This window comes from Chrysemys picta, chromosome 7 (assembly GCF_011386835.1).
Source record: "Chrysemys picta bellii isolate R12L10 chromosome 7, ASM1138683v2, whole genome shotgun sequence".
NCBI lineage: Eukaryota > Metazoa > Chordata > Testudines > Emydidae > Chrysemys > Chrysemys picta.
In genome coordinates, this window is record NC_088797.1 from 20378660 (window position 1) to 20391433 (window position 12774).

General features: G+C 38.2%; 1 protein-coding gene across 1 annotated transcript in view; it reads left to right on the forward strand.

The window, feature by feature from the left end:
* CHCHD4 (coiled-coil-helix-coiled-coil-helix domain containing 4) overlaps positions 1-11962 on the forward strand; it is a 19871-nt gene extending 7909 nt beyond the window's left edge. The window contains exon 3 of the mRNA XM_005288431.4: positions 10786-11962. Within this exon, the coding sequence (XP_005288488.1) occupies positions 10786-11078 (293 nt within the window). The 3' untranslated portion in view covers positions 11079-11962. The remainder of the gene's footprint in view (positions 1-10785) is intronic.
* The last annotated feature ends 812 nt before the right edge of the window (positions 11963-12774 follow it).

The window sequence follows — 12774 nt, forward strand, 5'->3', positions numbered from 1 at the left end:
ACAACACAATTCTCATAACTTCATATGCATTAATGATACATGTAAATGAATAGAGAAATGACTTTCAGCAGATCATAACCTTTCCCCTAATACCTTACAAGGCATGCTTTATACATAAGATCACAATTATATGAAAATGAGGAATAGGGGGGTACAGTATGCTCCCTCAAGGTATAGAATGTCACAGTATGACCATAGTTTATTTGCCATTTTGGCAAACAGTCAACAAACTTTCTGTAATTCCACAATTTAATTCTTTCTGAAGAAACCAAAGACAGTTAATCATGTTTTGAACAGGTCTAAGAGGAGGAGTTAACACAGTTTAATTCCATACAGTAGCTTAGTGTTTCTGTAACTTCTTTATTCTGCATGTTTTCTAATGGTCCCACCTTCAGCTTCAACTACTTCAGTCCCTCTCTAGTCCTTCAAAATGTTTAATTCTGCAGTCTATCACACATGCAGTTTGTTGCAGTAGTAGTCTGAGATTTTTCAGAAATCTCAATTAGTGTGAAAGTGACTTACACCCATGACCTTGTCATGTTCTGCACCCAGTAACCTATTTCAACAAGTACCAAAACTATTTTCCTCCTCCTGTCACATAATGACAACTCTAAAGGGATCCAATTATCACTAATGCCTTAAGAGGCAAGTAACTTAACATTTGCAGTTTGGAACTGAAGTTTGCCAAATTATCAAGCAAGATAAACCAGTACTGATGCTAAACAGTTCACATCTGCAAGTGAACAAATTTAAGAACTCTCTGCTTTTACTATTGCTATTTATTATCTTTTTTGCGAGACAGAATAACAGGGGATTAAGCCTTGTAAAATCGTGGTTGCCTCGGGCAAGTAATTTTTTTTTTTTCTTAAAATCGGTGAGTAAAATATCTTAGTTTATAGTCATGGTAAAACCTGAGTGGATAGATTTTGACCCAGGCTAATAAATGTCCATGAAAATTTAAGACTGGATTTGGGATTTATTGGATTGCTTTTATGTTCACCAGGCACAAAAGGCAACTGTTTGAAATATGAGTCCCTAAATGGAAACAATCTCATTTTTAGAGGTGCTGAGATTCACAGCTCCTGTTGAAATCAATTGAAACTGTGGACGTTCAAGCAATTCTGAAAACTGGTCGCTTTTATTTGGGTGCATGAGTTCAGGTATTCCAGTTTGAAATTTGGCTATAGTGTCTACTTCAGTTTGCATGAATTGAGGCATATTAAGTCTCAACTCTTGTTGCCTCCAACTTTGACTGAAGTTGAGCTAAGTTGTTTCTTTTCCCAGTTGAAAATCTGTTAAACATACAATAGTTAACAGAAACTCTGCCCCAGCATTGTAATCTCTAGGGGGCAGTATTCATGCATCATTTAGCACCCAGAAAAGGATATTGGTGATGATATGTTAACAAACAAACATACAGTACACAGTCTAATTTGAGCCATCTTGTCTTGTATAATTAAACTCTTTTTTTGTTTTCGTACATAGATTTGTGCTAAAATGAGCATGCATCACCTACCTGCACAGATTCTGAACCTGTTTACAGCAGTATTCAGAGTGAACAGTTGTATCTGACCACATCCTCACCTTGGATCCTTTGACTTTTGTAATGATCTAAATGAAAATTGGGACAAGGGATTAGAGAAAGCTTTCATGACTTTAGATGCCACATGTATGTCAGGTGAACAGATTTCTTTCAGGTAGCACAGTAACTTATCAGACTCCTTCCCATAGCATGCTTGATTCAAAGTCAAAAATTTATCTTGAAGCTTAGGACAGTATGGTGAGAGATGCTCTGTACCCTACTCTCTCGGCTATCAATCAGTTCAGCTACTCAGAAGGCTGCTAGAATCTATGAAGTGAAGCGATATTCTGGGGCATTGCTCAATAAGGATGTGATAGCATATGTATGTTAGAAGAACATTTAACCCTGATGTGTGTGGTTGTTTAACCCAAGACATTATTAGTATTAGCCCAATATCTGGGAATTTAAGACTGTGTTATGTTTAGGGGGTAGGTTGAGAGAACAGTCCATGTGGAACTTCTTGTGAAAGCAAGTAATAAAAGATGATTAAACATAACTTCACAGTAACAAATAAGTAGAAACAGACATTCTTACACAGTACTTGATGATATACCTCAGATATGGTGCTCAAAATAAGTTTAATTGGCTTTCTCAATATATGGGACTGGCAGGCTTGGTGTGATTGAGGTTAACCGTACACCCTTTCTGAGATGAAAAGAAATAGCTGGTTCCCCCCTTAAACTTTCCAGTGTGTGTGTCTTATTTCAGAAAGATGTGTAGAAGCTAAAGTTTAGTGTCTGTCAGGAGTTCCTTTACCCCTCGTATTTTCAGGCAGGATGTGTTATTGGCTAAGAGCCAATGCTCAAACAGCAGATTTGTTTTCACCAATCTGCACAATAAGATTTCTCAGCATTTCCACTTTGAAAGCAGTGCATCGGATGCTAAAGATTTCAGGTAGAATCTGGTACTGGCCATGAAATCCAAACTGTATTTGCATCTGTTTTCTTCTCAATTTATGTCTGTATATACAACTTCCTGACTATAGAGAGGAGACTAGAGCCCACAGTATCTACAAATAGTCAGTTCTGTAGTACAGTTGACCCTTCTATGAAAAGCATTTTCTGAGAGAAGTTTATCTGATCAGCCAGTTATTGTACTCTGTGGGAAAAACAATGAAGAAACATATTTAAATGCTGTTTCAAACATTTTAGAAAAATCTGTTTTCTCTTATAGTGTTAATAGCCTGTGATGGGTGATCTTTTTCATTGATCAGTATGGTGGTGGTAAGATCCCAACTCCCGTCTGCCTGGCCTGTCTCTCTTCTGCAAAACTAGACTGCCGAAAATAAAGATCCCACCACAACCTCACATCCGGAGAATATAAGCGCTTGGAGATGTTATAATGCATTTTAACAGTTCATAGAATGAAAAATCACCTTAAGTGGTGTAAAAAGAACAGGAGTACTTGTGGCACCTTAGAGACTAATAAATTTATTAGAGCATAAGCTTTCGTGGGCTACAGCCCACTTCTTCGGATGCATATAGAATGGAACATATATTGAGGAGATATATATACAGAGAGCATGAACAGGTGGGAGTTGTCGTAAGTGGTGTGCAACTGAACAAAAAAGACTCCTGCTTATATTGGCAAATTCTAACATTCATGCAGTCCTGGGTTATAGGAAGTTGCTTCAAGTCTTAGAATATCTCCCATTATCATTGTAAAGACAGTGTGTTGGAATTTTTTTAAAGTGACACTTCTGTTCTGAACTGGAAGTCATGTCTTCAACAACCAGGGCTTCTCTAGTAATGGGGTGTGTGAATGTAAACTTATCTCATTGGAACTGAGCCACAACAGTTCGTGATATTTTGAGTTATATTAATAATTATGGTCAGCAAGCCAGTCAGGTTTGCTGTATTGTCAGTGCCAGATCAAAAGAGGGAAGGAAAGGATCTCTTGGCATTGGTGTGACACAGATACAAGTGATTCGAACATGAACTCTGAGCATAGTTCTTCTCTTGGGACCTGTAAGGACAAGTTGCTTTGTTATTCTTTCATGGCAGTGGTTGCATAAATGAAGTTAGCATGTCATAGAATCTAGTTCCTTTCCCAGTTGGACAGCCTGGGCAGAATTTGAAGATGGCCAAGACAACTCATGTGGAAGGGCCAGTGAAATGCCATGTTTATGTTGGATGTGGAAGGGCTTTGGTGGGAGGGAGATCTGTATCCTCTCACAAAGCAGTAATTCCAGCACTTTAGACCACCAGCTTGCTGTACTCTGGATTTATATTCCCAATTTGGCCTTTCCAGGCCTATTATGGGTGGGGGAGGAGAGTGAAAAGGCTAGAAGCTAGTTATGTTGGGGAAATCTTGCAATGAAAAGGACATCTTATCCCTGTCCTTTCCATTAGAAATACATACGATCCAACGTGAAAATGGGTTTTTGCATTAAATACTGTAGTATGGTTTTTTTGAACATGCCATGAGTTGCTGCCACATTTTAAGGGTTTTCTCAAAGTTTCTCACTTCAGCTGTCCAAAGCTACAACACAGCAAATCAAAAAATGATAAACAATTCACATATCACAGATTGCAGTTGTATCCGAGGGGAGGGAAATCTATGGAGGGGAAAGACATGGGCAAAACATTTTGAAGCATTGTAGGGCAGAAGCTCTAGTTTACTGTGTGATTTTTATTTAAAAGAAAATTGGAAAAGACTTTATGAACGGCTAAAGAAACATGCAGGTTTTTTTAATTTAGCTTATACTTTGAACAGGAGATCTGATTTCCAGTATTCAACTTCCGTGACATAATTCACAGTAATGGCCCTTTTGATCTTTTTTTACTGTACTATACACAGAATAATCACATTTAAGGAGGAATATGCTTATTATATAAATGCCTTACTCTGCACTTAGTCCTAATATAATGTAAACCTTTAAATTTATGCCGAATGTGATCATTATTTTGCAGCCCTCCTGACACTTGGTATTATAATGCAAAACAATTGTTGTAGCTCTAGTTGTTAAATTCCTCTTTTACATCAAAGATTATCTTTATTAAGTTTCTAATCAATAGATTGCATAGGAAAATCCTAATTATCGAGTTATTTCTCTTGGGTAAGATCATAGAATATCGGGGTTGGAATGGACCTCAGGAGGTCATCTAGTCCAACCCCCTGCTCAAAGCAGGACCAATCCCCAACTAAAAGAACAGGAGTACTTGTGGCACCTTAGAGACTAACAAATTAAGGTGCCACAAGTACTCCTGTTCTTTTTGCGGATACAGACTAACACGGCTGCTACTCTAAATCCCCAACTAAATCATCCCAACCAGGGCTTTGTCAAGCCTGACCTTAAAAACCTCTAAGGAAGGAGATTCCACCACCTCCATATATCTGGAGCCCACTTTCTAAGCCAGAAGTATTAAAAGTACAATGGGCAAAGTTACAGCTGATTCCCTGCTAAGTGGGATGGCAAACTGAGATAGATTTAAATTAGTACAGCTTTTATGTTCTAAAAGCTGTAAAGTTACATTGTGACTCTCATTATAACATCCTCTCTTTGCAGGGATGGGCTGGGAAAATTGCCTAAGAATCTCTTCATCTGCTTTTGAATTACAGAAAGATGAAAAAATATTTTTCGCAATTTAAGACTTTGCTTTTTGCTTCCACGGTGCAAACAGATGAACATCACAGGTGTTGAATTTTTCAGGGTGACTATTCCTAACTGAGGACCTGTTTCTATTACTTGCAATATATATATATACTTTAAAATTAAGAAACCTCTTATAATTGTTTTTAAATATTTTGTGCATGCCAGGTGACTTTTGTGAATGTTACAGCACTGTTAGCATAACCAATGTTTTAAGTAGAAGGCATTAATCACAAAAGATTCTCAATAAATAGATTTCAGTGTGAAAGCAGGTTCTGTATTGAAATCATTGTCTAGTGGCAGGAGTGGTTCCCAAAACTGCTAGTGAAGGCACAGGCTCTTCCCTGAAACTTCCCATTATACAACAAATGAGGACCAGAAACGGACTCCCAAAAAGATGTTGGCGGAAGGAAAGGATACTACAAGATCACGTAGAGTACATGTCTTGACAGTTCCATTAACTTTAGTGCTTTTGTGGGGTTTTTAAACTTTCCATAGGTGAGACAGTAGAAGAGAGTTTTGAGGATACATTTAAATGGGGGGGATGACTTGACTTCCTCTTTGCACTGCAAGAGAGAATTGTGTGGCTTTCCAGGCTTGCTAAAGAAACTAGCAGAGCTTGTAAGCTCCCAGTCTTCAATAACGTAATTTTGAAGGGCCTACAAGTTCCTCAAGGCTAATTGTTTTGGGGTTTTCCTGAGGTTTTTTGAATGGGGAGCATGCCTGAATAGGATTGAGAAACTGAAATGTTAATATTCTGAATTTAAAATGTTCAAAAGTAAAGAAGTTAAAACAAAGGTTCTCTTAAGAATGCTAGTTCAGCATCATTGCACCTTTTGCAATTTATACTCCTGTGTTTTAAATATGTACAAAACATAAATGTTAAGTGTCCTTATCAAATATACAGGATGTGCCAAACTAATCTTTACTTCTTGCATTCTGGGTATTTTAAATTTGTAGATTCCAATGCCAGAAGGGACCATTGTGATCATACAGGCTCACCTCTGTATAACACAGGCCATAGAACTTTCTCAATATAATTCCTAGAGTAGATCTTTTAGAAAAACATCTAATATTAATTTTTAAATTGCCAGTAATGGAGAATCAACCATGACCCTTGGTAAATTGTTCCAAGGTTAATTATACTCACCCTTAAAAATGTATGCCTTATTTCCAGTCTGAGTTTTTGTCTAGCTTCAACTTCTGGCCATTGGATCATGTTATATGTTTGCAAGATTGAAGTACCCATTATCAAATATTTGTTCCCCATGTAGTAGTTATAAACTATGATCAGGTCACCTCATAACCTTCTCTATGTTAAGTTACATAAATTGAGTTCCCTTAGTCTGTCACTATAAGGTGTGTTTTCTAATTCTTTAATTATTCTCATGGCTCTTCTGTGAACCCTCTCCAATTTATCAACACCCTTTTTGAACTGTGGACACCAAAACTGAACACAGTATTCCAGCAGAGATGTCACCAGTGCCAAATACAGAAGTGAAATAACTCTCTTCTACTCAAAATTCCCGTTTATGCATCCAAGAATCGCATTAGCCCTCTTGGCCATAGGATCGCACTGGAAGTGCGCATGCAGTGACTCTATCACAACCCCCAAATCTTTTTCAGAGTCACTGCTTCCCAGGATAGAGTCCCCCATTGTGTAAGTGTGGCCTACATTCTTTGTTCCTAGATATATACTTAGCTGTAGTAAGACACATATTGTTTGCTTGCGTCCAGATTACCAAGTGATCCCATTCGTGCTGTACCAGTGACCTGTCCTCTTCAGCTTATACCATTCCCCCGATTATTGTGTCATCTGCAAAGTTTGTCAGTGATGATTTTATGATTTCTTCCAGGTCACTGATAAAAATGTTCAATAGCCAACAACCAATCTTTGTGGGACCCTACTAGAAACACATCTGCTGGATAATGATTCCTGGTTTGCAGTTCGAGACCTATAAGTTAGCCAGTTTTTAATCCATTTAATGGGTGCCAGGTTCGTTTTATATCAGTCACATTTCTTAATCAAAATGTCATGCAGTACCAAGTCAAATGCCTTAAAAAAAGCGAACAGAATGTTGGGAATCATTAAGAAAGGGATAGATAATAAGACAGAAAATATCATATTGCCTCTATATAAATCCACGGTACGCCCACATCTTGAATACTGCGTGTAGATGCGGTTCCCCCATCTCAAAAAAGATATATTGGGACTTGGAAAAGGTTCAGAAAAGAGCAACAAAAATGATTAGGGGTATAGAATGACTGTTGTATGAGAAGACATTAATAAGACTCGGACTTTTCAGCTTGGAAAAGAGATGACTAAGGGGGGATATGATAGAGGTCTATAAAATCATGACTGGTGTGGAGAAAGTACATAAGTGTTAGTTACTCCTTCTCATAACACAAGAACTAGGGGCCACCAAATGAAATTTATAGGCAGCAGGTTTAAAACAAACAAAAGGAAGTATTTTTTCACACAATGCACAGTCAACCTGTGGAACTCTTTGTCAGAGGATGTTGTGAAGGCCAAGACTATAACAGGGTTCAAAAAAGAACTAGATAAATTCATGGAGGATAGGTCCATCATTGGCTATTAGCCATGATGGGCAGGGATGGTGTCCCTAGCCTCTGTTTGCCAGAAGCTGGAAATGGGCGACAGGATGGATCACTTGATAATTACCTGTTCTGTTCATTGCCTCTGGGGCGCCTGGCATTGGCCACTGTCGGAAGACAGGATACTGGGCTAGATGGACCTTTGGTCTGACCCCATATGGCCATTCTTATGTTCTTATAACACTGTTGGATGATTTTAAAAAGCTAATGCCCAGCAGAATGCCACTTAAAAGCATTAATAAAGGAAATACTTTAGAGGTGCAGTAGATGATAGATATACAAGCTCACATTACAAGCCAACTACAACAAAAGTCAATATTCCAAGAATGAATTTGTAATGTTAAAGGGAGTCCTAATGTAGATCTCTGCATCTCTGATACAACCTAATTATAGGCACTTAAATAGGTTAGAGAGGACAAAACAAGTATTGCCAGAAGTGCAGACATTTTTATTTGTGGCTGTGATATTATCAATTTCCGTTACCTAAGAGGGTTTAGGTTGGATGAGCTCTGCAATGAATTGCCAGTCTAAGCCCTGGACCTGTTATGATGCAAATTGAGTGGTTTTCGAGTGAGCCTCAACTAGTGCTTAACAGTAGGTCTGGATTAGAGGATCAATGTGCTGCAGACTACCTCCAGAAGAAAAAGTGCAACTTTCTGTTAGTTCAGAGATTTAAAAAAAAAGCCAATCCTGCCCACTTGCTTCATGTAAAAGGATGTCCTAGGTGACCCTAGAGGTGTCTTCCAGTTCTAATTGGGTAGAATTCTAGCTGATATACTAGATCACTTTTAGTGTAGGGAGACTTTTCTGTGCCTCTGGCCCACTGGGAACAAAGCTCTTACTCTTGTTCAGCTTTCTTTTAAAATTTGGTTTCTGTGTAGTTGGTATTAGAAGCTTGTGTCTTCTTAATGGTGAGATTAGTGGAGTTATACCTATTTTTCTACTTTTACAATATCCAGGAGTATGTGCCAAAGATTCATGTGTGGAAAGTCATAATTTACAGTTGAACTCTGTGTCACCATGCAGTCTTGAGTTTTAAAACTAATAATTTCTGTTTCAGATTGAGGATTATATGACCAGGAATTTTATTACTGCAATGCCCTGATCAGGTTAATTTCAGAAAACTTTTTCGATGCTCTTAAAGTATTTGAGACACAACCAGTCATTTTAACAGTTGATATTCCGTAATGTCCCTCAGTGACTTCAAATTCTAGTTTGGTCTGTTTACAAAGCAAAACCATATTTATTTTACACTGCAAGATCAACCTACGTTCTTTCTGCTTTATATCCTCCCTAGCAAGAGAGAGTCTGCAACAGGCTATCCACATTTTTTATGACCTCCTGCTTCTCCCCTCCTCCCCCCCTTGGATCCCAGCCATGGTTTGCCAAAGATGATGGACTGTACTAGCTACATCTTATCCATGAAAGAGATTTTGTCTGGCAGGATAAGTGACAATTCTGTGAGCATGTCCAAAAGACCTATGCATGACAGTGTTCCAGTCTTTGGGTAGTAAATAGCACTTCCAACACAGAAATGGTACGAAGGGGACTGTGCAGTTTACTGCTAGGCTTGGTGTAAAGCAGATAGTCAGAATTCAATGCCTTCTGGGGTGCTGAACCAAATGCACTTTGCTTCAGTTGTAAATGCTGTTTTCTTCTGACCTGATCTGGTTGAATGGAAGTGAACTCCAGAGACTCTCAAGATTCTTGAGCCAAAAATAGTAAACGTTTTAAGTGTGTATACTACAATGAGTGCTTAGCTATTGTTTTTCCTACTTTGTTCATTTTTGTTTTTAGAAATAAAATATGAATTGTGGCCCCCAAGCACTTGGGATAACATAACTAGTAGGCCCAGTGCAGAGAGAATTTTCAGAGATTTTAGATGTTAAAGGCCACTGCCCTACCAAATTTCAGGTCCCAGCTACAAACATGGGGGTCACTAGAGCTTTTCAAAGAAAAGGTCACCCAAATTTTTTAACATGGGCAAAACCTCTTTTCCTAGCCTTATTCTCAGCAATGGCTGAAGCTTTATGGCTTAAATTTTCAAAAAATAAATCCGACTGAGGCAGACATTCACTCACTAAGGAAAATTTCAGTCCAAACCGTTAAAGTTTGGCAACATAATAAGCGACTGAAAACAGGGTCTTATAGCGGTAAGTATCAGGCAACCTTAAGTTATCTTCTTGGGGGATGAAGGCTAGTAGCACAACCTATAATAACATTATCAATACACTTTATTTTATTTTTTTACAAGCTTACATTTCTTGATCTTGTTAAGCTGTTTAACTTCTTGCCTTCACGTTTTGTGTTTTCATTCCTAGAATAGATCCAGATATCTTTTTCCTGTGATGTTGTCATTGTGTCCTCTTTTCCTTATCAAACTGTCTGTACTGGGCTATCTTGATTATCACTTCAAAAGTTTTTTTTCCCTCTTACTTAATTGGCCTCTCAGAGTTGGTAAGACAACTCCCACCTTTTCATGCTCTCTGTATGTGTGTATATATATATATATATATATATATATATATATATATAATCCTCAATATATGTTCCATTCTATATGCATCCGAAGAAGTGGGCTGTAGCCCACGAAAGCTTATGCTTAAATAAATTTGTTAGCCTCTAAGGTGCCACAAGTACTGTTCTTTTTGCGGATACAGACTAACACGGCTGCTACTCTGAAAATTGTCTTCTCTGTTTCCTTCCCTATGATTTCTTTATTTTCCCAGAGCCTGAATTGGGCCATGAACTAACCTCTCCTCTTTCCCTTTCTCAGCAGTGAGTCATACAGGTCAGAGTTGAGGCACCTTGGCTAGGCAATACAAGGGTGGCTTGCATTGCCACTGATGCTGTACTGGTTTTGTGGATGTAATAAAGAACCTCAGACTTCAGTGCTGTCACCCAGTACATTTCATAGAACAAAATTCACCTAAAAACCAAGAAGACAACCTATAGGACACCTAATTTTTATTCTGTCTTTTGTCTTTTTGTTCAGGATTGATATTGCCTAATGGAGATATCAATTGGAATTGCCCGTGCCTTGGTGGAATGGCTAGTGGTCCCTGTGGGGAACAATTCAAATCGGCCTTTTCCTGTTTCCACTATAGCACAGAAGAAATAAAGGGATCGGACTGTGTGGACCAGTTCCGTGCCATGCAGGAGTGCATGCAGAAGTATCCAGACCTTTACCCTCAAGAAGACGATGAAGAGAGAGAAAATCAGAGCAAAGATTTGGAAACTACTCCTGCAGAGGCTGCGGTAGCCAAAGAGGAGAAGGGATCTAGCTAATGAAGATGCATGGAGGCTCTTGTCTCCACTCCTTAAAATCAGAGACATGGACGTTTTGAAAAGTGTCTGTCTTTTGAGTCTTCAAGAAGTGTTTCACCTTTAATGTTCTATACACTGTATTGTATGAAATAACTTATTACAGGAGCAGAGACCTCAGCCCTGTGGTCTTGCAAGTAAACACTGCAGGAAGAGCAAGTATATATGTAGGTACTGTGTAAAATGTTAGTGGGTACAGCCACTGCTTTAAAAAAAAAAAAATTCTCCAGTTCTCAGTTTGCATATTGGGTTGAATAATGTCTGTAAAAGTATAAAACATACTTTTTTCAACCAAAAAGTTCCATTAGCCAGTGTGTCAGGTCTATATCCATTTCAGTTCATTCTGATCAGTAGTTGTTCCTTTTCAATGTGTTCTGTGCTGTTGATAGGAAAAGCATTTTGTGGAATTTCTTAAAGCTTCTCTGCCAGAGAGTAGCCCTTAAAACGAGTGAAGCTTAGAAGTTGCAAACTCCATAATTTCAAATGGCACTAAAAGATATTGGCTGCATATACTACTGATTCCAGGTAAAGATTTCCTGAAAACTAAAGTTAAAATGTGTGGCTTTTTTAATTTTATGAACTGAATATGGCTCTTGCCTTTTGAAAATGGTGGTGTGTTGAGTTTTTGATAAAACTATCAAGTGAATGGGAAGAATGCTGATCACTGTGTTCCTTTGTTCTGAAAGCCCTGCTTTTGGGGTCCCTCTGTTAGCGCCTGTTCCTTCTGTATAGACAAGTTCTTACAATATGCCATTGACAATAAAATTGAAATGTTACCCGGAGTAACACCCTCAGAGCAGATACTGTGACTTGAGCACACATTAAAAAAGCAAAATCTTTTTACCTTGCTTAGAAGCCTGTCTCGTTGTTGTTGTTGTTTGTTTGTTTGTTTGTTTTAATTAGTAGTGCTTGGATTGAAAGTAAAGCCTGACATTCTCTTATATTGTAAAGAGATTTTGAACTCATCTGAAATTCCACTTAGGTTAAAGTAGTTGACTTTTGTATTTACCAGGTGTATGACTTATTCCTTCTTTCTCTGAGAAGCATGAGCAATGAAAGCACCTCCTCAGGCTGGAATGGGATGGGTACAGGACACATCTCAGAAGTCCATAGTGGCTATGAAGCCACAAGAACCTTTTGCCATAATCCTAGAATCATGTGAAGTTAAGTGTGTATATATAAAATGAAAGATATGATCTGCTTTAGACTTGTATATGGCCAGTCTAATATAAAAATTACATTGGATTACAACTTGCAGGTCAAAGGGATAATACATATACCACCCTCTCCACTAGCAAAAAGACGGCCATGATAGTCAGTGTGATACTGAAGCCTTGGGTAAGATCCCTTTCATAATATGCAAGTCCCATGTGTAACTTGCCTTCACACTCATTAATCAGTTGTTACCTAAATATAGCAAAGTACATTTTACAATAGCATTAATTCTCCCCAGCAGGTGTGATAATGTTTAGATACTTGCCTTGGTGGCTAAAAGCCTTTGGCTTCATCTCTCAACACTGCTGAGATGCCCTATATCAATACTTTGGTTTAGTGTTACTTGCTTATTAAGTTATTTCAGTGTAAATGGACCTATTTATTCTCTTCTGATAGCCTCTAAAGTGCTGTCTGCCCTCTTTGAATTCAGTAGTAGTTGAATCTT